Below are 27,383 nucleotides of genomic sequence, written 5' to 3' on the forward strand. Positions count from 1 at the left end.
TTACTATGGTGCGGTGTGCAGTTACTGGTGAGAATATGTTTCAGGTTGGCAGGTTGCCTGTGGGCGAGGACTGGCCTGCCACCCAAGGCCTGTGAAAGTGTGGGATCATTGTCCAGGATGGGTTGTAGGCCCCTGATGATGCATTGGAGAGGTTTTAGCTGGGGACTATATGTGATGGCCAGTGGAGTCCTGGTGGTTTCTTTCTTGGGTTCGTCTTTCAGTAGGAGGCTTCTGGGTACACGTCTGGCTCTGTTGATCTGTTTCCTTATTTCCTCATGCGGGTATTGTAGTTTTGAGAATGCTTTGTGGAGATTTTGTAGGTATTGGTCTCTGTCTGAGGGGTTAGAGCAGATGTGGTTGTACCTCAGTGCTTGGCTATAGACAATGGATCGTGTGATGTGCTTGGGATGGAAGCTGGAGGCATGAAGGTAGGCATAGCGGTCGTTAGGTTTTCAGTATAAGGTGGTGGTACTGTGATCATCACTTATTTGCACCATGGTGTCTAGGAAGTGGACCTCCTGTGCAGATTGGTCCAGGCTGAGGTTGATGGTGGGGTGGAAGCTGTTGAAATCATGGTGGAATTTTTCCAGACTCCTTCCCATGGGTCCAGATGATGAAGATGTCATCAATGTAGCGTAGGTAGAGAAGGGGCGTGAGTGGCTGAGGAAGCATTGTTCCAGGTCAGCCATAAAAATATTGGCGCATTGTGGGGCCATGTGGGTGCCCATAGCGGTGCCACTGATCTGGAGATATATATTATCAAATTTGAAATATTTGTGTGTGAGGATAAAGGCACAGAGCTCAGCAGCCAGTTGTGCTGTAGCATCATCAGGGATATTGTTCCTGACAGCTTGCATTCCATCTGTGTGTAGGATATTTGTGTAGAGCTAAAACCTCTCCAACGCATCATCAGGGACCTACAACCCATCCTGGACAATGAACCCACACTTTCACAGGCCTTGGGTGGCAGGCCAGTCCTCGCCCACAGGCAACCTGCCAACCTGAAACATATTCTCACCAGTAACTGCACACCGCACCACAGTAACTCTAGCTCAGGAACCAATCCATGCAACAAACCTCGATGCCAACTCTGCCCCCATATCTACACCAGCGACACCATCACAGGACCTAACCAGATCAGCCACACCATCACTGGTTCATTCACCTGCACGTCCAACAATGTAAAATACGCCATCATATGCCAGCAATGCCCCTCTGCTATGTACATCGGCCAAACTGGACAGTCGCTACGGAAAAGGATAAACTGACACAAATCAGATATTAGGAATGGCAATATACAAAAACCTGCAGGAGACCACTTCACCCTCCCTGGCCACACTATAGCAGACCTTAAGGTGGCCATCCTGCAGCAAAAAAACTTCAGGACCAGACTTCAAAGAGAAACTGCTGAGCTTCAGTTCATCTGCAAATTTGACACCATCAGCTCAGGATTAAACAAAGACCGTGAATGGCTTGCCAATTACAGAACCAGTTTCTCCTCCCTTGGTTTTCACACCTCAACTGCCAGAACAGAGCCTCATCCTCCCTGATTGAACTAACTCATTATCTCTAGCTTGCCTGCATATGTATACCTGCCCCAGGAAATTTCCACTACATGCATCTGACGAAGTGGGTATTCACCCACGAAAGCTCACGCTCCAAAACGTCTGTTAGTCTATAAGGTGCCACAGGACTCTTTGCAACTTCAGCCAAAAATGTGGGGCATGGTTATAAAGTCACTTCCTCTTTGGAGACCTGTGTAAAAGGAGGTTCTAACATTGTCTACAACTCTCTCACAGTTCCTGCAGCTGTTACCGCTATCAGGAAGGCAGTTTTGACTGGAAAGGGATAAGGTGCCAAGGGGTCTAACAGAGGTCCCATTAAAGCTGCTAGAAGTATCTTAAGATCCCATAGAAGAACCAGCTCACGGACTGGAGAATGGAGACAAACTTTTTAAAAATCTTGCTACCATGATATTAAAGAAGACTGACCTTCTCTGAGTGGCGGGATGAAACACATAGATGCACTCTCCATGAGCTAAGCACAAGTCCCAACAACTGATGGTGGAGCATGTACTCGATAGAGCTAGTATCTGCTGAATTTTGTGGGCCAATGACCACACCAACAATGGCTTCCATTTCACTGAATAGGCCATTCTAGTTAAGGCGTTTCTACTGTTAAGTAGGACCTGTTGAACAACCATCAAATACGGCTCTTCCTCCTCATTTAGCCATGAAGCAGGTGTGCTGTGAGAGGCAGGGAGCTGAATGGGGGCTGTAAGGTCTGACTGCTGTTCTGTGAGAGTAGGTCAGCATCAAGAGGAAGGGGTATGGGAGGCTAAATTGACAGCTTGAGAAGGTCAGAGAGCCATGGCAATGAGAATGAGCTTGGCCTGATCTGTTTTCGGCATGCAGCTGACCCACAGGATGATCTGACAAAACATGTAAAGGAGAGCCAACTGTCGGCTGAAATGGAAAGTGTCAAACAGGGAGCCTGGACTGAGACCCGCTTGAGAGCAGAGCAGATGATGTTTCTGTGGCGGGTTGGATCACAGAAACTTCCTTGGGAGCTGCCAACTGATGTGCCAGGACCTTTGCTCCTGTTTTCCCTGCCAGCTCAGGACTCCAGCACCCTGTCTTACTGAGCCAGACACTCCTGTCTGCTCCAACAAAGACCCAGGGTCTGAATTACTTGCCCCAAAGCTGCAGGTTTACCTGAAAACAGCTAACAGAAGTGTGCTTGTCTTTAGCACTCAGATACCCAACTCCCAATGGGGTTTAAACCCAAATAAAGCCATTTTACACCGTATAAAGCTTATACAGGGTAAATTCATAAAGTGTTTGCCCTCTATAACACTGATAGAGAGATATGCACAGTTGTTTGCTCCCCCAGGTATTAATACAGACTGAAATAATAAGTAAAAAGTGATTTTATTAAATACAGAAAGTAGGATTTAAGTGGTTCCAGGTAGTAACAGACAGAACAAAGTAAGTCATCAGGCAAAATAAAATAAAATGCGCAAATCTATGTCTAATCAAACTAAACACAGATAAGTTCCTCACCAGTTCCAGAATGCTCCCTTTTACAGACTAATCTCCTTTTAGCCTGGGTCCAGCAATCACTTACACCTCCTGTACTTACTGTCCTTTGTTCCACTTTTCAAGTATCCTAGAGGGTGGAGAGGTTCCTTCTTTAGCCAGCTGAAGACCAACATGGAGGGGTCTCCCAGGGGTTTAAATAGACTCTCTTGTGGGTGGAGACCCCTGCTCCTATGCAAAGTCCAGCTCCAAGATGGAGTTCTGGAGTCACCTGGGCAAGTCACATGTCCATGCATGACTCACAGTCTTTGCAGGCAGAAGCCATTGTCCACATGGTGTCTTTTATGTCTCCAGGAAGTCTTACGTGGATTGGAGCATTCCAAGATGCATTGTTCCCCAAGTGCTTCCTGATCAGGTACTTAACTTTTCAAATTCCTTCCTGAAGAAGCTGACCAAATGCTTCACAAAGCTTGCTTAGAAATCAAGCAGGTATACAACCAATATTCTTAACCTCAAGTACAAAATGATATATGTGTACAAATAAGATGAAGATACAGAAGATCATAACAGAGATATGTTACATGGCACAGGCAGCACAAAACATATTCCAGTTATGTCATATTCCCATAAAGCCTTATGGGAGGTACTGTCACAGTTTCTTGTTAGAGGACACTTATGTTCAGAGACCACTTGTGCTTCAGGGCAAAATTCCTGAGATGGTCCATGAGATGAGTTCCAACTCCGGGCAAGTGGTTGGCTAGCAGTGTGATACTCTCCTCCATGGATAAGTGCCACAACCTGATTGCCTCTTGGCAGAGCACTGTTGCGCATACTCCCCATTGCCTGTTCACATACAACATCAGAGTGATACAGTCGGTAAGTAGGTGAACTACTGAGTCCTTGATACAGCCCAGGAAAGCGTGACATGTATTGTAGATGGCCCCAAACTCCAACACATTGATATGCAGTAAGGACTTCTGTTCTGACACAGCCCTTGAAAATTCAACAACCCCAGCTTGCTCCCTAATCCAGGCTGGGGGAAAGGTGGCAAATCTCCTGACAACGATCAGTCCGCAAAAACTCTCTTAAAGTCAGGGCCTCACCGAACTGTTTTCTGAGTGGGAAACACAGAGGACTTTCCATTGTTTAGGATGAGACCCACACAGTCGAGCAAGCAGTGTAGGGTCGATATTGTAAAGGATTTCCTCTCTGGACTTGCTCCTCAGTAACCACTAGTTCAGGGATGGGAAGATGGAGGATTTTTTTCTTCCGGAGGTATGCTGTCATGACAATCATCCATCTGGCAACTCCTCAAGGGAGAGAAGGGAAGCACCATATACTGAAAGTGGTGCTCTGCTACAGTGAACTGAAGGAATTTTCTGTGGCTTAGCAAAACCACCATATAGGTGTCCTCAGAGTCCAGAGAAACAAACCAATCATTTTGAGACAACACAGGAGGATAGTCAATAGAGTAAGCCAACCTGTCCCTAACTGGAGGGGATGGGGAGAAGGGAACAATAACTGGATCACTGCTCTGGACCAAGGAGTCAAAATGGGCTTTGGGGTGTGCCGGGGGAAGGCATGTTGACTGGTCAAACCCTGAATTTGAATACTACCTCCTCTAGGACCTATGCCCCTTTCTGGTGTAGTCCTGCTATCTTGGGGTAGGGAAAGGCTGCCCAAATGTGCACTGTGGACAACACTGCTGCTGTTGACCGCCATAGTACACCCTCCCCCCGGGACCATAGGGTAAGACTGAAGTCCTTGAAAGAGTGCAGAATTTCATCCATTTTGCCCCCCCCAAAATGACTGTCGTCATAGGGATGCCCTTCTCATGCCAAGGCCATGAGTCTGGCTGAAATATCTGCAATGTCCAGCATAGACTGCAATGAAGTCTTAGCCATCAAGCAGCCTTCTGTAATAAGTGCTCAAAAGTCCTTCCTTGAGGCTTTGGGCAGCTGGTCTTCAAATTTAGACATAGCCATCCAATTCACAAAGTTGTATTCGGACAGCAAGGCCAACCAATTAGCAATGAGGGTCTGTAACCAAGAGGAGATGTAAATCTTCCTCCCCATTAGGGCCATCCATTTAGAGTCCTTATCTTTGGAGTGGATTTAAATCTGTCCCAACTGTGAGGTGAGTGCTAATCCTGGTGCTTACAGTGATCCACCTGATATGGGTCAGATGGAAGATCCCCACCTGGATGCCGAGAAGTCCTGAACTTCAGGTGATAAAGGTGGAGCCAGGCCCAAAGGTGCGAGCAACTGGTCTGTCTCATCTGTGGCACCAAGTCCACCTCTGTTATTTCTGGTGCTGGAAGTGGTGTTGACGCCAAAGTCAGCAGCAGTACCACAGTGACTAACCATGCCAATTGTACAGGGTGGTGAGTGCCTCCTTGGTAACATCAGCAGTGCTGGGAGCAGGGGTGCTGAAGAGTTGACTTGGGTTGAGCCCAGCATGAGCTCCATTTTCACTAACTCTGCAAGGGAAACAGCAGTGTTTGGTGCTGACAGACCCACAGGTTCAGCAACCTGGCCAGCCAATAGGGTTATAAAAGATGCAGCCCTGCAAAGTCCCAGATGAAGGGAGAGGATTGGACTGAAAGGCAGAGGTCTGTTGCTGCCTGATATGCCACCAGCACAGGAACAGATGGTGCAGGCATTGCCTTCCTTGGTACTGAACTCAACAGATGTTCCAGGGCCAGAAGAGCTGGTATGGAATCTCTAACTGCCATGAGTGATACCAGGGAGTGATTGACAGACCAGCTCCATCCCATGCACCAGCATTCACACTATGCTGGTCTACGCTCTTCCTGCAGGAACAATGATTGGTATTCTATTACCTTCTCTCAGCAAACTCCACATGGAGCAACTTCTCTATCTCTTCAGAGAGGTGCTAGCAGCAAAATGGCAGCACACTCAGAACCTGAGGGCAACCTCCAATCCAGTGTAGCCCTCGGTGCTGAAGCAGGGCCCATGGCTTGTTTGAGCAGGTGCTGCTTTAGGCAAAGATCCCTCATAAAGTAAACAGAGTAAAACGCTAGGAGTCTGCACTTAGCTAAAAACGGTTTAAAGTTTAGAGACACCCAGCATTCCCAGGTGAAGTTTTCTCTCAAAGGGCTAATGAAACAAAAATTTCTATTTCTAATGGGGAGAAAAGAGTTAGATATGTACCTAACTATACTGCTTATATTATTCCTAAAGGTAAGACATACAGAGGCACTGCTGTTAGCTCTGACTCAGACTAAAGGTGGTTGAGAAAGAACTGAGGCAGGTGCGGGAGGTTTGGTCGCACAATGTTAGTTAACTGCTACTGGCGGTGTGAGATAGGGAGGATTCATATGTGGCCAAACCGGACACTGAATTCTCCTATGGGGGCGCAGAATCGCCTGAAGTGGAGCATCCACAGGGACATCACTCAAAGAAGAATCTGCACTTAGCTAAGAACTAAACAATAGAAAAACCAAGCTGGAACTAAACTGGTCAGGCATAGCAGGGAGCAAACAGAAGTTAATAAGGAAGCTCCAACTCAAACCCATCCATGATGAGTAAAGAACTAAGGGTATGTTCAATTGCTGGCTATTGAGCCTGGCAGGAAGGCAAGTCCTGCTGATGAGGCCATTCAATGACTCAGCACACTTGAGGCTTAAGTTCAGACATCATGAGGCACAAGAGCAGGGATCTATCAGAGCTGCCTTTGGAGAAATGTCCTTATGCACAAAAACTGGACAGGACAGTGTGACTGTCTAATGTCTTTACTGTTTTAAATTCTGTATTAAAATTAATGCATTAAATTCTTATAAAAAGTAAGGCACGTGCAAACCATGTTGTGCAACTTCTGTCTGACCTTTAAATCCCTTTTAATTAAACAAGCATTACTACTTTAATTTGGCATTTCTAAAAAAATATTTTTTCCCCCATGCATGATAATCTGGAAAAAAAAGTGTTAGCACTGACATCACAAACAATTCTAAATTTTGCACTAAATGGTGATATGGCCATTGTTGTTACAGTAATACAACATAAAAGCTGAGCAGCTTGAGTACAAACAGATTCTGAAGCTGGTGAGATACACAATTTAAGAGAACGAAAAAAGTTATATCCATTTTAGTCATAGTCAGTAAGTGACAAGATTTGGCAACTCCAGTCTTTATATCGCTAACAGCCAATCTCATTTGCACTGGTCACTGTCATACAATGCCGAAGACCATGGAAAGATATTGCTCATAAGACACTTGAATCCAGCCATCCTGATCAGTATCATAGCGCCTGAATACATCAGTCAGCCTCTGGAAAGAAACAGAAACCATTACTGAATATAGGGGAAGTGTTCAGCTGAATGTAAACTGAGGTTTCAGGGATGCATGTCCAGCAAGAACAGATTAAGACCGTTCCCTAGGGTGACTGTTTGGGAATTTTGATTCGATGACTAAGATAAAAGGTGGTTCTCTTTGGTCTTACCTGGTGGGCTGGTGGATGAATAAGCTTCCCCCTCACCACCTCCCTGTGACATACCATGGCCTGAATGACATTTTTATGTATAATATGTAGTCTCTGAATTATATACATTTTGTTTAGAAATTCAGAGGGCAAAATTACTTCCCCATTGGATGGATAAGATTCTCAGGCTGGTTTAAACAGCACCTTTGTACATTTGAAAAGCAAAACTTTATTATCTCTTATAAGCTTGATGGGTCATGTGCTACATCATACTTGCATATAACCATGCGTAATTATGGTTTGTATAAAAATACTATGGAAACAAGCTACCACTTTAATAATTTCACTATAACCAGCAACTATGCTTGTCAATCATTAAACATCCCTACTATATTAAACCAGAGTTTGGAATTACAATGCATAAGGCTGTGGATACTGACTAACATTGCAAATGTTTTTAGAAAACTACTGATGGTTCTGCAGCAGGAAGACAGAACCACCAACACTATAGAGCTAAGGAGATGACCCACAAAGAACAAAATGAAAATACTACTTGTCACTCACTCCCTTTTATGCATGTTGCACATCTCTCCACACCTTGTGGAATAAACACTGACAGTAAGGAAGAAACATCACTCAGAATGCTGCAAAACTTTAGATAAGTTTGGTGTTTTGGCACCACTTTGTCTCACTGAATCCTCTAGATTGTTTTCTGAATATCATAGTAACAGAGGAATGCTGAGAGCTTTTCAGTGAGAGATCATTTAGTCCTGCAGTGTGGGCTAAATGAAAAAATCTGTAATACTGACTGTATGATTGAAATTCAGCTCTGAATTAAGATTTAAAATACAATTCTATATTGAGGAGTGGCTACAAAAATATGATGGCTTCTTACCCACACAATTTATGTGCAGAGTCAGTTATATTGGCTTACTTTACAGATAAAGATTTTGCTACATTTTACTTCTATTGGGCTTGCAGAGCCAATAAAACTATGCAAGAACAACTGAAATAATAAGAATTAATTAGATTCTAGTCAGCAGGAGAAATTCTAATTTTTGTTACACCTGTGCACCTCAAAAGACAACAACAGGGTTGCATGAATGTAAGCCGAGGCCGAATCTGGATTGCAGTCTTAATTGCCATAAGAATTCAGCCTGGCTGTCAAAGGCCAGGATGAGTTTTGCAAGGTCAGCAGAAAGTTTAAAAAAAAAAAAAGGTAAGTTTCTCTAGAAGGCAAACATGTAATATCTTACACAGTGACACTAAGGCACTTTTCAGACAAGAAGCACTAAGACGTTGCGGTCTGTCATTTTGCACTTATTTGTATTATAGTAATGCCAAGAAGGCTCAAGATGGAGTTTTAAGATTTTTCAAGGTTGATCAACACAAGGATGTATATAAGCACAGCACCGCATTCCTAGGAGGTACTACATTAGTCATGTCAAATTAAATTCCTGATCCAGCACATGCTTCAACTCCTGTACAAATCATGGCTTCCAATTTTGACAGTAGATATATTTCTTCTATTACCTGCAACACAACACAGCACTGAATGAAGTCATCAAAAGCAATTTGTCCTCTTCCTTGTCTGTCAAATTTCCGAACAAGGATATCATAGAATTGATCAGATAGTCGATATCCTTGGAAGAAGAAAAGATTACAAGATTTACATGACCAAAGCTGGGTAGTTTATATAAGAGCAATATAACACACAAAAGCAAATGTGCATAAGTTATATTGTGACAAATAGGCAAGAGTCATTAAGTAAATGTAAAATTGTAGAACAGTAATCAAACTTAATGGATATTACAATACATTCATCTACTGAACAAGAAAATGCTCCAACAGAAACAATATAAAAAACATGTAATGATTAAGAACATGACAAAAGAATGAATTGCAATCTCAATGAAATGAAATACTACAACCAATTTTAAATGATTATGCTGTTAGAAGGGACATTAAAACAAATCTTTAGGGCTGTGCTCAACGTATTCTGTATTTAAACATTTCAATATTCTTTTTCACTGAAGTCAGTTGAACAAATTGTTATCCTCTGCATCAAGAGAATGTAACTTGTTGTAATAGGATGGCACAAGCTGTTGTTTCCAAATGCCATTTTCTGTTGAAGTCACAACTTCCAATTACTGGTAGGTGATACAAATGCCATGACAGAGCAGCCAGGAAGACCAGGAGTTTTGCTAATTACACAGTGAATTATTTTTAACCAATATTTTCTTGTTTGAAACACCTGATCTTTTAACAAAGCTCACTTAAAAGTAAGCTTCACATGTGAGAATGTTAATACTTCATGTTTATATTAACACTTTATCACAGGGTCTGAAAAGTGTTTTTAGAAAAGTGGGCAAATTCTCTCACGAGGAAGTGGGGATAATGTTAAGTGGGTTTGAGAGGAATTACTTAACTATTCCGAGGTCTTATGTCAAGTAAAGAAGAGACTCTCTGGGGCACTTCTAGCAGAAGCACTGTCACGCACAGAGAAAAGCTCTGGAACATGTTCTACTAGCACCCTACCAGAGTACAATGAAAGAAGGGATACAGTCAGTTGTGTGCAGTAAGACTCTCGTAAGATCCCTTTGATCATGTGCAAATGTGAGTTTACTGGAACCGGTCACAGCTGTGCCTACTGTAGGTTTTCAGAAGATATAGGGAGTAGCCCACTGGATAGTTTCTGCACTGCTGCTTGAAGAGGGATGGTAAGAACTGGCTTATCTTTAAAATTCATGAGGATCATTCATTCTCCTTTGCAAGAGGCAGTGAAGAAAAGTGTTAGCAATTCAGACACTTGTTAACTAAATATAGCAGGTAAAACAGCCAATCAGGAGGAATTATCAGAAGGAGGGTTCAGAGCCTCTACAGTCTTTATTTGAAAATAGATAAAATAAAAAGCTTCCTAATCTCGGCACTTGTAGGGCCTGAGCTAAAGCCCAGAGAAGCCAGTGGGTGACTTCCCATTGACTTCAGTGCGCTCTAGATCAGGCCCACATCTTAAGGGGAGGTGTTCTAGAAGACCATTAAAATAATCTTAAAGTTGTTCTATTTCAGAAGATTTTGCCCTTTCCACAGGCGTGGGGGGGGGGGAGGGAGGGATAACTCTTCCCCTTCCTCCTTTACCCCCTACTCCCCTTAGCTAGCCTACAAGCTGCTTTACACACTAGCCTAACTTTTAGCAGTTCTGAGGTACACATAATGATGTGGCAATTGAAGAACTAAATGTTTTAGAGCAATGGTTCTAAATAGATTTGATTGACATTTTAAAAGGAATTCAAATGGCAAAACAGTGTGACTTCTTCATAGTGGAATGAAAGTCTTCATTTTTATGTTTTCAACAGGTTACATATGTAATATTAACTTTACATATAAAGGTTAAGAACTTGTATTCTACAAAACTTGCTTAGATGATAATTTAAAATCACTTAATACAGTTTAATCTTGACAACTATCACTGGAAATGTACAGGTGCCTCAAGTGTCCCTAAGAAGGGAAACAGGTTTATCCATTTCTCCAACAACTGTTTTTCCTTGTAATTAAATTTTTTTCCTTAAAGTTCTTGCCAAGTTTTAAAGCCTGTAAATGCTTTATGACCAATGGCACAGTGAACCACTGATTAAAACAGTTATAACTGAAATGCTGGTAAGACTTTTAGGGTACTTAATAAAGTATGAATTTAAAGAGTTACATTAAGTTTGCATACATTACTTCCCATTAATTATTTTTCAATTTTATTCAGCAGAAGAGTCCAGATGATCTGTAAGCTGCTCATGGCACAGATGTCAGTCTTTTGTGAACTGACATATACATCCAAATGAGAAATAATAGCTACATTCCACCTCAATTATTTCTTACAATTGATTATTCCATTTTGTCACAACTGCGAAGCGGCACAGCCTTAAAGATACTGTAATCTAATACTGGACAAAACCAGCCGTTATACAGCAAACTATAATTATAAAAAAATTACCAAAACCTGTTAGTGCTTGCTTTAGTTCATTTTTGTCAATCATTCCAGAACTGTCTCTATCATATGTTCGAAAAACATTCTGCCAATCTGAGATATACTTCCAGACTCCAGTGAATTCATTGAAGTTCACGCCACCTTTGTTCTCTCTGTCAAACATGGCTGAAACAAACATAACTGAAGCATTAATACATAAGAAATTATACTAAAGTCTTTAGTAAGATTTTGTCGTCTTTAATAAGAGATGGGTTGGACTGGCTGAGGAGGTGGTAAACAAATGAAGGGGAGGAGAATTTGTGAAAACAGTGCTGACCTGAAGAAAAAGTAGAAGAGTCCATGAAAGCAGACAGGAGAGGAAGTGGTGAAATGGCAAAGAAAGGAAGGAACTGAAGAAAGCAATATGAAAGAGCAATTGTGTGACAGTAAAGTCTCCTAGGGATCAAATCAGTGACAGATTAGCATGAAGGTTTTGCTCTTCTGCAAGGAATTGCAAAGCAGGAGGGATTTTCAATTCCATTTTGAAGGACTCTTTTGCATTCAAACAGTCTGCAGTGGAAATTTCTATGACTTGTTTGGACTATAAAAAAAATGTATATTAAACAATATGTGTAGGGCCCTATCAAATTCACAGTCCATTTTGGTCAATTTCACAGTCATAGGATTTTAAAAATCGTAAATTGCTATTTAAACCTGAAATTTCAGTGTTGTAATAATATGGATTCTGATCCGAAAAGGAGTTGCAGGTGGGTTGCCAGGCTATTGGAGTGGGAGTGGGGGTTGCTTACTTCTGCACTGCTGCTGGCAGCGGCTCTGCCTTCAGAGCTGGGCAGCTGGAGAGCAGGGGCAGCTGGCCGGCAGCAGCACAGAAGGAAGGATGGCATGGCATGGCATGGCATTTCCACCCTTACTTCTGTGCTGCTGCTGGCGAGGTGCTGCCTTCAGAGCTGAACACCTGGCCAACAGCCATCGTCTCCGGCTACCCAGCTCTGAAGGCAGCACAGAAGTGGCAATACTGTGACCCTAAAATACTGTGACCCCCTAAAATAATGCTGTGATCCCCCTATAACTCCCTTTTGGGTCAGGATCTCCCAGTTTGAGAAATGCTAGTCTACCCTGTGAAATCTGTACAGTATAGGGTACACCACACAAAAGACCAGCTTTCATGGGGGGACATCAGATTTCAGGGTCCGTGAAGTGTTTTTCATGGCTGTGAATTTGGTAGGGCCCTAAATATAAAAAGGCATCAGACTGGAGATTTAATTTCAGCTATTTACTTGAATGGATTTGAGTAAATAATTATAAATACATTGTTTATAAGCTGTGTGAGGGAGGAACAGAGACATTTTAAAAATTCCATTTGTTTGTCTCTTGCTATACCACTAACTTGATACCATCTTCTTTTCCATTGCTGAGAATTATTCGAATAGTTATCAGAGGCTTTCTGCTTTTTCTCCTCCATTTTGGTCTTTTTTTGAGGTAAAACATAGGATCGGTTTTTCTGCTTGATACAGATGCTCCCTGGGTTACGCAAACCCTTCTTACGCAAATTCGCACGTATGGAAAAAGTTCCGTAAGCTAGAAAGTTTTGGTTTTTTGTTTTTTTTGGGGGGGCGGGAGGGAGTGTGTGGGGTATAATGGTCGGGTATACGTTCCCAACTTATGCAAATTTGAGTTATGCAAGGCATTCCTGAAGAGAACTCTTGCATAAGTCAGGGAGTGTCTGTATTTGTAATTAGAACAAAAGCTTTAAAATTGTTCCCAGTGACTTACTGGTATTAAATATGAAGATAGTGCTACTGTCAAAAATCTGACTTTTCCGACACTTGCCATTTTCTCAGCCATCTTTTAATCTTCCCTAAAAGTTGCTCGGGCAACTCTGTGTATGTGCGTGTATATATCCATAGTCATTAGTATATTTCCTATAGGTTTTCAAAACAGATGAGGTGTCATTAGGTCTTAGACTTTATTTCTTCCTAATGAATAGCCTTTTTTGGAACAGGGTTACCGGAAAGGAGAACTGAAGCTTGTATTAATGATGTTCATAGTGTTACAAACAAAGCATCTGCAAAGACCAGCTATAAAGAATACATTATACATTGTACCATGTACTTTCAGTGTACTGTTGATCTAAAATGATGTAACTAAGTGCTGCAGCATGTGAAAACCTTACCTATCAGCTACAGGAGATAATAAAAATGTTATTTAAAAAGACATATCCTGAGTATGTAACATTGTACAGTTGTACTTACACAGGATTGACCTGACAGTTGCTGGATTAAATGGAGTCCATGTTCCTGAAACAGACAGAAAAGCAGCACGGTGAAGCTTTAAGATAAAGAGGAAAAATAATCATAATAAAAAAAAAAGCCATGACAGCCTAGCTAGAAAGTTCAGAGCTAGACCTCATGGAGGCAAACAACAAAATAACAAGGCTGTGGTATCTAAGGGCTTGTCTTCACATAGAGTGCAGCTGTGCCGCTGTAGCGCTTTAGAGAAGATGCTACTATGCCGACAGGAGAGCTCTCCCATCGACATCACTCTACATGGGAGGGCTAGGCTGGTATAATGACATCGCTCACACTCCTGAGTGATGTAGTTACACCAATATACAGTAACTCCTCACTTAAAGTCATCCCAGTTAACGCTGTTACGTTGCCGATCAATTAGGGAACATGCTCGTTTAAAGTTGCGCAATGCTCCGTTATAACATCGTTTGGCAGCCTGCTTTGTCCACTGCTTGCACGAAGAGCAACTTGCTGCAGCTAGCTGGAGGGGGCTTGGAACCCGGGTGGACTGGCAGCCCCCTATCAGCTCCCTGTTCCCCTAAGTTCCCTGTGCGGCAGCCGCCCAGCAGGCTATCAATTGCCGGCAGTTCAGCTGTCATTCCTCAACTGCCATGTGCTACTCCTGCCCTCTGCCTTAGAGCCACTCTCTGGAGCCTCCTGCTTGCTGTGCAAGGGCAGAAGGACGGGGGCTAATGTCAGAGTGTCATCTTCTCCCCCCACCCCCTGTACCCCGCTTACCCCAACTCCATAGAGCAGGGGGGACAAGACAGGGCTCAGCACAGAGGGAGCTTGCTGGCAGGAGCTGCTGTCTCAACTTGCTGATCTATTTTAAAAGGCAGCGTACTTAGAGTGGGGTCAGTGTACTTAAACGGACAAAGCGCATCTCTCACACGATGTGTGTCTCTATCTGCCATTCTGTCTCCCCTCCCTCAGTTCGTGCTGCCTTGTAGAGTGTGAGGCTACATTAACGTGTTAACCCTTGAGGGCTCAGCCGACTGCTAGTTCATCATTTAGCAGTAAGGCATTCCCTCGGAAATATCCCATCCTCTGACTTCACCACCTTAACCAAGCTTCACAATTCATCATCGCTGTATACCAGTATTAAACTGTTTGTTTAAAACTTATACTGTGTGTGTATGTATATATACACACACACTAATTATAGTCTTTTGTCTGGCGAAAAAAATTTCCCTGGAACTTAACTGCCCCAATTTAAATTAATTCTTATGGGGAAATTGGATTTGCTTAACATTGTTGTGCTTAAAGTCACATTTTTCAGGAACATAACTACAAGGTTAAGCGAGGAACATAACTACAAGGTTAAGGTTACTGTAGGTGTCTAGCGCACACTTAATGGCCTTAGTTTCAGGCAATCTATGGGGTTTTTTTCTGACCAACATTTTATAACTTTTGCATACTAACCGGAAGGTTGTTGAGACACTACTGCAAGAATCAGGAAGGAATTTTTTTTCTCCCTTGTTACACAAGTGATGAGTGATTTTAAGGCACATAAAGGAGAGGACAATATGTGTGTGTCTTCATTTGAAGTACTGGCATTATAAAATCTGGATTTACCATCTCATCCGGTATGTTAAGTACTATGTGCATATAATTAAACATTTAAAAAGAAGAATGTCCAATGGAATCGTTTGTTAAAAACAAAATAGGGATTTTACTCTTAAATGCTTTGCTTTATTTCACAGAAGAGTCAATAGTTCTTTATCCAATGAACTTTTAAGCTGGCAATAGAATTCAAACTTCAGATTTTCTATTAGCGTTAGAACCTCTGACACCATTTGATCTGAGCATGCATAGAAACTGTGATTTTAAAAAAATATCTTTTAGTTTTCTTTACCAAATTTACTGCATTACTCCTCATGGAAGCCACAGTCAATATTTCAAGTTTTATAGTTATAGACAGTCATTCATTAAATGAAAGGGCATCTTTCCATGCTTGTCTACCTCAAGAAGGGATGAACATATTTTGCTCAAATTTTCTCATGTTCTCTAAGTCAGTATCTAGCAGGAGAAGTTTTAGCTCCAAATTACAGTATAATATTTGAGTGAATAGTGTGGAAATAGAGTAAAAATATAAAAGCCTAGTTAACCAAAGTATTCAGTATTACAAACATAAATGCAATTCAACATTTAAGCCTCACACCCAATATCACCTCCTCATCAACTGGATGAGAGAGCTGCCCCTCAGATTTCAGTTTCCTGTAATATTATGTTCCTAATTCTCCAAATATTACTAGTCTTCTAGGAGAGAGAAACTGAGGACTTGAGTTAATGTAAATAACAAACAGGGAAAAGCTTTCAAAGTGTATAAAGATCATATGAAAAGAGCAGTTATGGGTACAAAAATAGTTGCCTTGCAGTTCATCATTACTGTGTCTGAAGCAAAATTGCTTCTCTTCCACTGTACAAACAGACACTCAGGTCACAAACCATGTCTGAGCGGGCTGCAACCTGCTTGAGAGTGTAATATAGATTAGCCATAGATCTAGAAATAAAGGACAAAGTCTAAACTATGTTTTTTCCATTGTAAATTTAGTTAAACAGCTGCTTTTTCTCCCTACACCTATTCCTCTACTTATTTTAGGCAAGTCTTTGCCTTTATGTAAAGACTCTCTTTAATAAAATATGGTTTTAGCGTCACAAAGTTGTGTCACATATCAACTGGTATCCTACATCCTTTGCCAAGCATCCCCTAAACTGGTATTGGACTAAAAGCTTATTCCCCTTTAGAAAGAGAACTCATCATATTACTGTTCCCTGTTCCAGCACCTGGGCCATAACACCAATAAGTAAATATAGTAATATCACAAGTGGAACGTTTTAGAAAATTTTCAACTAAGAAAGTTAATGGGAAATTAGATCTAGGAGCGGAGAAGACTTGTGGCACATTACAAAACACGTTTCTTACAGGGCTTTCGAGCTGTGCTCCAGTTCTAGGAAAAATCTGCAGCTCCACTGCTCCATGCTCCGCTCCAAAGCCCTGGTTTCATATAAAGGACAACGAATATTCCTAGCCATTCAGGGAGACTTGTCCACACCACTGATAAATCCCTATTGGCTGTATCAGTTGGCCTGTGTGTGTTCATACACACTCAACAGTTCCATCAATTCGCCAAGACATTTCTACTTACAGTACTGGAAAGAATTCAAGCAGGTCACACGTTTCATCCTGAGAGAAACTTTGTGCAAAAGAGACATGGGAGGTGATAAGTTTTGCAACTTAACAGTGGCTACTGTAATTGGCAGGGCAATAGTTCTAAAATAAGAAATTCATACTAAAAGAGAAGAGGGTGTATGTGTAGTTGACAGTTGTGACAAAGTGGGTATTTTCCCTTGTTATGTTGTATGTGAGCCTATGTGAGTTTTACTGTTTTGCATGAATACGTGCAGTGCCTCAGTTTCCCTGTGTGTTGCACCAATGTCTCAGTGGTGGGAATAAGGGTGCAAGACTTTGGCTTAGACCCCTGGGGCAGATGAGGCTGCTCCAGCTGCCTGCACCTATGCTATGGCCAGTGCCTTTCATAACCTGAGACCCAGGAGGGGGATGCATCCAGGTGACAACCAGGTGACTCTTCGCCTGGGAAGCAAGACAAAGACCAGGAGGAGGAGCAATGGGGGGGGGGGGGCATCTGAGGTCAGGTCCCTGGAAGCTGGGCAGTCTCCTTGGGTGGACTGGAGAGGGAGTCCAGGATGTCTGACCTGGGATTCCGAGATGGACTTGGCTGAAAGTCACTAATTTCTGTCATACATGCTAGCTGAGAGTCACAGCTGACAGCAGAGCTGGGGTGCAGGGCTCTCTGGCTTCCCCAGGAGCCCCGCCCGGGTGGACTTGTTGCAGGAAGCGCATGGTGTGGAAGGGGATGCTGAATGCTCCAAGGTCAGGCCCAGTAAGGTCGAAGCTGTGTAAGCTTCTTGCCTTGGCAACAGTATGCTCAGAGAAAGGAGGCATGCTACACCAGAGTCCTGGCTGGCTTCACATGGAGTAGTTCCAGAGCATCGCCCTGGTGACTATGTGACAGTGAAAAGCCTATGTACTGCCAGCAAATAGGAGACTTCCATGGTGAGCAGAGGCCTAAGCCATTATTTTTGTAGAATTTAGGTTTTCAATATGCTTTGTGGCCTGTTTTCATTCATTGCTGGTGATATGCTCAGTTATGAGGATGACCTTCCAAACATGAACCAATGCCATGCTGAGATCCGAATCTGCAGATAGCACCAAGGGTTGTTACTGCTGTTCAAAAGAAGCAGAGTGGTGAAAACAACTCCCCCAAGAAAAATAACCCAGTAGTTTTTTTGTCTGGTTCTTTTTCTTGAACTCAACACTGTGATTTACATAAACCCAACAGCCATTCATAAGAATGGCCATACAGGGTCAGACCAATGGTCCATCTAGCCCCAGAACCTACTTTCTGACAGTAGTTGGTGCCAGATGCTTCAGAGGACATGAACAGAACAGGGCAATCTATGAAGTGATACATCCCCTGTCATCAACTCCCAGCAGTCAGAGGTTTAGGAACACAGAGAGGAAGGGACCATCTTAGCTAATAGCCATTGATAGATCTATCCTCCATGAACTTATCTAATTCTTTTTTGAACCTAGCTGAACAGTCCCAGTTTTTTTAATCTCTCCTATGGAAGCTGTTCTATACCTATAATCGTTTTGTTGCCCTTCTCTGTAAATTTCCCAATTCTAACATATCCTTTTTGAGATGGGATGACCAGAACTGCATGCAGTACTCGTGGGCATACCATGGATATATAACGCTGCGTTATGATACTTTCCATTTTATTTATCTATCCCTTTCCTAATATTGTTAGCTTTTTTGATTGCAGTTACACATTGGGCAGACGTTTTCAGAGATCTACACGACTCCAAGATCTCTTACTTGAGCGGTAACAGTTAATTTAGATCCCATCATTTTGTATGGACAGTTGGGATTATGTTTTGCAACATGCATTACTTTGCACTTATCAACATTGAATTTCATCTGCCATTTTGTTGCCCAGTCATCCACTTTTGTGAGATCCCTTTGTAACTCTTTGCAGCCTGCTTTGGAGTTAAGTATCTTGAGTAATCTTATATCATCTGCAAATTTTGCCACCTGTTTATCCCCTTTTCCAGATCATTGATGAATATATTGAACACCACTGTCCGAGTATAGATTCTGGGGGGAACACCACTATTTACCTCTCTCCACTCTAAAAACTGACTATTTATTACTATCCTTTGTTTCCTTCCTTTTAACAAATTATTGATCCACAAGAGGACCTTCTCTCTTAGCCCATAACTGCTTACTTTGGTGAGGGACCTTGTAAAAGGCTTTCTGAAAGTCCAAATACATTATATCCACTGGACCACCACTGTCCACGTTTGCTGACCCCAAAGAAAACTAACAGATTGGAGAGGCATGATTTCCCTTTACAAAAACCATGTTGTCTCTTCCCCAATATATCATGTTTGTCTAGGTGTCTGATAACTTTGTTCTTTACTATAGTTTCAACAAATTTGCCCGGAACTGAAGTCAGGCTTACCGGCCTGTAATTGCCAGGATCACCACAGGAGACTTTAAAAAATTGGTGTCATATTAGCTTTCCTCCTGTCATCTGGTACAGGATCTGATTTAAGTGATAGGTTACATAACAGTTAGTGGTTCAGCAATTTCATATTTGAGTTTTCAGAATTCTAGGGTGAAAATCATTCTGTCTTGTGGATTCACTGCTGTTTAATGTAACCATTTTTTTCCCCCAAAACCTCCTCTATCGACATCTAGATCTGAAGAATTGTGCCAGACTGATCACCTAAAAAAAGAATTGGTTCAGGTGTGGGAATTTCCCTCATCTCTGCAGCGAAGATTGATGCAAAGAATTCAATTAGCTTCTCTGCAATGGCCTGGTCCTTCCTTAAGTGCTCCTTTAACACCAAGGCTGTCCAATGGTCCCAGTGATTGTTTGGCAGCCTCTCTGTTTTTGGTGCACTTATATTTTGCGTTAATTTGTGTCATTTTCTAGCTGCTCTTCAAATTCTTTTTTGGCCTGCCTAATTATACTTTTACACTTGACTTGCCAGAATTTATGTTCCTTTCTATTTTCTTCAGTAGGATTTAACCTCCAATTTTTGGAAGATGTCTTTTTGTCTCTAGCCACCTTTTACAATGTTGTTTAGCCATGGTGGCATTTTTTTTTATCGTCTGTTTTTGTTTTTAATTGGGGGCATATAGTTTGAGCCTTTAATATGAAGGGTTTTTTTTTTTTAAAAGCTTCCAAGCAGCTTGCACGCATTTCACTCAAAAAGTCTGGATCTTGATGTTTCTAGTACCTATGTCAATCTTTAGAATATTTCTCCTTTACAAAGTTAAAAAGGGATGTGATAAAAACATCTATGTTCTTACTATGCACATTAGAAACTACAATACATTTATGTACAACCATCTAGAAGCCTAGAGAAGAATGACTGGAATCACTGATGAATGGAAAGAGAGAGAAGGAGCTTGTGTGGAATCAACGGCCATTATATCCTGGGAGAAGGGTGCAGGTGTAATTGAGACTGGTTAGGGGTGCTTGGTTTGTTAGAATACAGAAACTTATGGAATGTGGGCAAGATATCTGTTAACGTATTTATATAAACTACCTAGCTCAGTGTTGAATTCCTAAGTGGTGATTTCTCATATAACTATAGCAAATGTTCAAACTCCTAACCAATACTGTAAACAAGCAGGAAAGAAAGACACAGAAATTTTGGCAGTTGTGTAACACTGAAGTGGGTCACAGGGAAAAAAGGTTAATTTGAGGAATTTAAAGTAAAAGAGCTGGCAAAGACAGGTTTCCAAAACTATTGTAAACAAATTGTGAACAAAAACTGAAGAAATTTGGGTCGCTGTTTCTCTATTTTTGCCATAATTTTAAAGTTTCATCCTTTCAAGCAGGCTGTTCTAGTTATGGGGAAAAGAATAGGTGATAAAGTGAGTAGATATTATACCAGGTAAACAACTAATTTATTTTTGCGATTAGTCAGAAGACTTATAAAATAGTGGCATTTTACACTCCACAGTAAGTTTTGTTTCCTACGCATATTCCAAATCAGATGATTAGTAATAAAAATTATATTTTGTTCCTGCTGGCACTGCAACCCAAATGTCAGTTGGCCTCACCTTCATCACAGATCCCTTGTGCAGGAAGGGTGACAGAATTAAAAACTTTGCAACTTTCCCACAAGAAAAAAATGGGGATACAACAACCAGCTCCCCAACACGACCCTCTTAGATGTTCCAGAAAAAGGCATGAAATTACCAGAAAACTCTGCCCACTGTAGTTAGACATCAAATATGTATGAGCAGCACCTCATAGCCAACTGTAACTAAGGCTTGTCTACACTTGAAATACTACAGTGGGACTGGAAGAGCTCAGTGTGGCTCGAAGGCTTGTCTCTCTCAGCAGCAGAAATTGGTCCAATAAAAGATATTGCCTCACCCACCTTATTTCAGGAAGCCCTAATGACAGACTAAATAAATGGCTTTGTGAAGCACTAATGAGAACACTTAACCACCTCTTTCTTCCTTCTGTAACATCCAGTTATTTCTCTATTAAAACCATCACTGACTATTAGACCTCTTGCCATCCTAATTTCCTGCACCACGGTATGCAACAAAGATTACATGTCCTGCAAGACAGGTTCGAAGTGCTCCTGTAAAATTTTCCTGGACTATACATTGGTCCTAGTTAAAATAATGAAGGGCACATTCAGAAGCGATGAGTGAGTAATATGGATCATGATTACATCTTAATTCCTGTGAACAGAAGAACAGCTGGAGGATGCTATACTTATGCTTTTTCTCTCTAGAAAAAATATCCCAATGCAGAGAAACAACGGGAGTGGAGCTTGTACTATTAAAACACATAAAAAACCTAACAGAGAATATTTTCAAAAAATCCAGTTCCTCTTTAAGGTCTGAAAAAAGGAAACTTCCTGGGGCTATGAATTATACATCTCATTTGTCTCTGATTTTTGTTTTCCTCCCTTTTTTTATTCACTTCTCTCTCGATCTTCCACTGAAGAATTGCTCCTTACTATATGTTCAGACTTTCAATTTCCTTTGTACTTCTTAGAAGAGATCTCATGTAACCAAAAGGGGGAATAAGAAATGCATATGCTAAATGTATAAGAAGTTTTTTTTTTTTGCTGACTCTCACTTACCATTGGATAATGCCTGCTGAAGTTCACTGTCAGATATTACTCCACTCCTGTCTTTATCAACTCTGCAAACAAATACAAATTTTAAAGATTTCACTTTAAAATGTGTAACTTAAGAAAATTGTTTCAAATGAGAGATTTCAGTAATAGTTTGAAAACTGTTCTTTTAATCAGAAAAAATTAAAAAAAGAGAAAATTGATACTAAATAAAGTTTAGGTCCAGCAAAAACTTAGGCCTTGTCTACATTAGAGTTTTGTTGACAGAAGTCAGGTTTTGTTGACAAAACTGCGGAGATGTACACACTTCAATGCACCTTCCACCAACAAAAATCTACTGCTTTGCTAGCAAAATAAAACCACCTTGACGAGAAGCATAGAGCTTTTTACAGTGAAGTTATATCGACAAAGTGTCAGCGTGGAGACTGGTTGGTTATATTGCTATAATTGACCTCCAGGATGTGTCCCAAAATGCCCACCTTGACTGCTCTAGTCAGCAGTTCAAACTCTGCTGCCCTGCAATTAGGTACACAGGCATTCGTCCCTCTCCCTTTAAAGGCACAGGAATTTTTAAAATTCTTCTGTTTGCTCGCGTAAGAGCTCATATTGCATCTTCCCATCTGACCATGGTGACTCCATGAACCAAATGTTCTCCCGCTTGAAGCACATTGGATCTGCTGAGTATATGCAGAGGGGGGACTGTGCAGTCCCAGCATAGTCCTCCAGCCAAACATCAAGGAGCTGAAGCAGGCATACCAGGAGGCAACGGAGGCAAAGAGTCGCTTTGGTGTTGCGCCAAAGACCTGCCGCTTCTATAAGGAGCTGGACACCATCCTCCACTGTGACCCAATCTCCACGAACCCCGTGGATAATTCAGCGGGGCTAGAGACAGTGGAATCAACCCTGAGGAGGTTGAGTTAGAGGATGAGATGGGAAAAGGTTGTCCAGGACCTCATCTTGACCCCCGAGGATTCAAGCCAGTCCCAGCACTCTGTCTCTAGAGAGCATGATAAGGAGAAGGGAGCTCTGTAAGCCATCTTTTTGAGTTGATGCTGCTCAGGTAGAGCTGTCCTTTGCTTTGTTATATTCTAGAAGTGGGTGAAGGAATAGAAATGTACACAACTAGCAGTTTTTGCATGTGCTTCACATTCCCCTGTGCAGCATGCATCCAAGATATGCACCCTCTCATCCTTGCTTACCCTCAGGAGTGAGATATCAGCTACAATGACCCCTGCCTGTTGAAAGCGGTGGCAGAATTTACAGTTGTGTCTCTGATTACCTACAGTGAACCCCTTTAAAAAAAAACACCTAAACCCTTTGCCCTATCTTGAGCTCCTTTCCCCCCAGGCTGAACTAATCATGTTCAAGGCATTTGCTGAGCCCTGTGCTTGCCAAGAGACAGTGAGAAACGGATTCGTATGTAAAAAGAGGTGCATTTTACTAGCATGATTCAACGACGTGAGTGCACTAACAATCATGCTTCTGTTTATTGTTTCTTGCACTTCTGCAGGTGTGGTCTTCAGGAGAACCTCCCCCACACACTGGTGAAGTGCCTCCACCAGATAAGGAAATGACTGAGGAAGAATAAGGAGGACATGTTTCAAGAGGTGCTCCAATCCTCAGATGGCAACAAACAAAAACCCTAACCCCCACGCTTCCTGTTCTGTCCTTACGGTATATTTTGTACCCCGGAATGATCGTGTCCCACTGATTGTCCCCACTCCACCAGGTTTCTGAGATGCCTATTATATCAATATCCTCCTTTAACACGAGGCTCACTAGTTCACCCATCTTATTATTTAGACTTCTAGCATTTGTGTACAAGCACTTAAATAAACAGTGACAAGTTTTTAATCTGCCCTTTTCTGATGAGTCAGATTCTTTTTTATGAAAACGTTTTTCATCTGATCTGGCCTATACTTTATCCTCTTCCATCCTCTCCTGACTAAAACCTAGAGAATCTCATCAATAGACTCTCCTCTAAGAAGTCTCTGTCCGATCTACGTGCTCCTCTGCAGCAATTGGCCTTCCCCCATCTCTTAGTTTAAAAACTGCTTTGCAATCTTTTTAATGTTAAGTGCCAGCAGTCTGGATCCACTGTGGTTTAGGGGTGGAGCCCATCCTTCCTGTATAGGCTCCCCTATCCCAAAAGTTTCCCCACTTCCTAATAAATCTAAACCCCTCTTCTCTACACCATTGTCTCATCCACGCATTGAGACTCTGAAGCTCTGCCTGCCTACCTGGCCCTGCGCGTGGAACCAGAAGCATTTCTGAGAATGCTACCATAGAGATCCTGGATTTCCTAGCAGCCTAAATTTGGCCTCCAGGACATCTCTCCTACCCTTTCCTATGTCACTGGTACCTACATGTATCATGACCACCGGCTCCTCACTAGCATTACACATAAATCTATCTAGGTGCCTTGAGAGATCTGTAACCTTCGCACCAGACAGGCAAGTCACCATACGGTTCTCCAGGTCATCACAAACTGAACTATCTCCCATTACATCACAGTGGGATAGCTACCCACAGTGCACTACACTCACTGTTGATGATGGAGCGTAACTGTAAATACACGCCACCAACTGAAGGAGTATCACATGAACATGCACAAACAATGTAATTATATCGCTCTTTGATCATCAGCATAACTTGCTCAACAAAACTCTGAAATGTAGACAAGGCCTTATGCACATGCTTAATTTGACTGGTATGAACAGTCCCAATGGAGTCAGAGGGATTACTCGCAGTAATAAATTTAAGCATATTTAAGTATTTGTAGAATTGGGGCCTAAACATTGATTTCTTATTTCAGCAGGCAGGATAAGAAAACTTGTCTTCTATAAAGCCATTCATTACAAAGCTTATTATGTAAATATTTTAAGGGTATCACAAATATAAAGATTTTAACTGGCGATAAAAGTATCAAGGACCACAGGAATAGGAAGAATAATCAGGAATAGAAATGAATATAGATATAGTTATGAATGAATAGTCAAAGACACTGGTAAGCCACTAAAAGAAGCAAACATAGTTTGGGTATATGCCACAGAAGACAATCAACTCAACAATACAATATTTAAAATGAGTGCAAAAACCTGTACAATGAACACTGAACTAATGTAAAAGAAAAGGCAGGAAACAGACAGATGAAAGAAACCCATAGTATTAAAACCAAGCAGGCAGAGCACTGCAAGTACTGAGACTGACCTTTGGAGGAAAAATAATCAATACGTGATAATCCCCTAATCATAGGTTTGGGCATAAACCACTCGAAGTATGAGCTATTTATGCCTATATGGGAGATGTCTTAGCGCACAATGCAGGATGCTCATCAAGCGCTCCAGCAAGAGTGGGGGAATCGACAGTCTGGTTCAGGGTTGCTTTCCCAGCCCCTAAAATGAGGATTAGGCCCCACGTTTATTGTGTTTGTCCGGGAGTATCCCCGGGAGCTGCAAGCAGCGCTACGCCCAGTACGTGCTCAGCCGCCCGCAGAGCTCCCGGCTTAGGTGGCGCTTCGCACACCGCCCACCCACACTGCTGACATGGGAGGGGCTGCACTTCAGGGCCTGGCTGCCCACAGCCGCTGCATGGCCCCTCAACCCGGCCAGCGCGGCTAGACCGGACGGGCCTGGCGCGGACAGGTTGGGGCCGGGCTCAGTCCTAGCGGTGGCTAGTCCCGCGCTGCCAGAGGTGCAGCCGCCTCCCCCCCGGGGCTGGAGGAACGGACCCAGCGATCGCGGTGCTGCACCGGGCCGGACGCGGCCAACGAGGAGAGAGGGGCGGCGAGACTCAGCCGGGCGGGGGCCCGCAGCGTCGGACACAAGGGCGGCTCCAGGAAACCAGCCCGGCTCGGGCGCGGCCGCCCCAGGGGATCGGGTCCCGACACCGCCCCCGGGAGGCGCCCCGCGGTGGGAGCCGGATCTCGGCGCGGGGTAGCTCGGCGGCCCCGGGCAGGCTGAGGGGAAGGGCGCCCCGGGGCGTTTGCTGTCGGCGGGGACACCCGGGGCTCTCACCTCTGGAACACGCTCCACAGGAAGTTGGGCGCCTGCATACCCGGGCCGGGCCCGTACTGATACCCCGCTGCCATCGCGCCGCTCAGCCCTCCGCGCTGTAGCTACCAAGCTCCACAACGGTCACGGGACCGCAAGCTCCTGCCTCACTTCCGCGCCCTGCCGGGATCACGTGACTAATCGGCATCGCGAGCGGCCTGGCTCCGCCCCCAGGATTCCACAGCGCAGAGGGGCGCGTCCCCCCCCGTGGGGAGTCCAAGCGAAACCCCGCCCCCTCGTGCCCCGGCGAATCTCTGAGGCGGAACTGGTCTCCTGACGCAGCTGTTACGCGAGGACCCACCGCCCGCCGCAGTGCGCTGTACGCGCGCGCGCTGTCACGTGTGCGCTCCGCTCGCGCAGTGCTGGGGGTGAGGTGCTGCCGCCCCCTGTAGTCCCAGCGGGGCGGGGGAACAGCTCCCGCCGGAGCGTGCGGCAAGCGAGGGGGCTGAGGGGCCGGGCCGGTGAAGTCGGCGGTGCGATGAACCCCTGGTCCTGGCCAAGCCGGTCACTGGCGGTTGGAAACAGGCCCCGCTGTACCCGGCACGTATCGTTGTCCTGACGGGTCCATCGTAAGTGATTTTGGTTCACCCAGAGGCACCAACTTTCTCCGACGCCAGCGGGTGCTCGTGCCCCTGGCGCTGCCGCCATTCCAACCCCTTCCCCAAATCCCAGCCCCACCTCTTCCCCCAGCGCCTCTTCTTCGCCGCCCCGCAAACAGGCAGGCGCTGGGAGGGAGGGGGGAGAAGCAGGATGCGGGGGCTTGCGGAGGTGCGTTGGAGCAGGAGGGGTGGGGGGGCCATGGGGAGCTGCTGGTGGGTGCTCAGCACCACTAATTTTTCTCTCTGGGTGCTCCAGCCCCGGAGCACCCAAGGAGTTGGCACCTGTGGGTTCACCCCAAGTCTAGCCAACCAGAATGACAATTTGTTCCTCAGAGAAAATTTTTCTGGCCTTTCATCAACACGCTGCTTTTCTGAATAGGCTGTGCCCATTACATTATCATGTTGATAAAACAATGGAAATACACATGAATAAATCGTAGATGGTTCATTATTTGCATCAAATTAGTACATTATAAGGACGAGCTGCGAAATCATGTTTAGACAGACATCCCCTTAGTATACATATTACATCATCTTGAGTCAAATGTGGTGTAACAGATAATTTGGCTAGCCAGTTAAGCACTGTATCTCAGTTACAAAGGCCCATGTGCTTTCCCATGGCTCTACCTTGCTCTGGTGTAAGAGCCTTACTTCCATGTTTTACCAAGGGGGGTTGCCCAGTGTTTTCAAATTGGGTAACTGGGCGCCACAGGAGCCAACAGGCATCCTTTCTGTGCAGCTTCCACCTCCTCCCAGCTTTTTCCCACACCAATTTTCTGGTGGAT

General features: G+C 43.4%; 2 protein-coding genes across 3 annotated transcripts in view; one reads left to right on the plus strand and one right to left on the minus strand.

Annotated features, from left to right (window-relative positions):
• The window catches only part of LOC127043896 (dynein axonemal heavy chain 5-like), a 644,537-nt gene that overhangs the window by 234,699 nt on the left and 382,455 nt on the right, over window positions 1–27,383 (plus strand). The window lies entirely within an intron of this gene.
• On the minus strand, window positions 2,912–26,129 carry PDCD6 (programmed cell death 6). Of its 2 annotated transcripts, none has more exons than XM_050938274.1 (6): window positions 25,964–26,129; window positions 21,954–22,015; window positions 13,709–13,753; window positions 11,463–11,621; window positions 9,011–9,120; window positions 2,912–7,326 (listed from the first exon to the last, which is right to left on the minus strand). In XM_050938274.1, exons 1-6 carry the CDS (start codon window positions 26,035–26,037, stop codon window positions 7,228–7,230), a joined length of 549 nt encoding a protein of 182 aa, XP_050794231.1. In that variant the 5' UTR covers window positions 26,038–26,129; the 3' UTR covers window positions 2,912–7,227. The 2 variants fall into 2 exon arrangements, with proteins under 2 accessions (XP_050794231.1, XP_050794233.1); XM_050938276.1 differs by having other exon boundaries at window positions 11,469–11,621; window positions 25,964–26,127.

Source organism: Gopherus flavomarginatus, chromosome 2, assembly GCF_025201925.1.
Source record: "Gopherus flavomarginatus isolate rGopFla2 chromosome 2, rGopFla2.mat.asm, whole genome shotgun sequence".
Lineage (NCBI taxonomy): Eukaryota > Metazoa > Chordata > Testudines > Testudinidae > Gopherus > Gopherus flavomarginatus.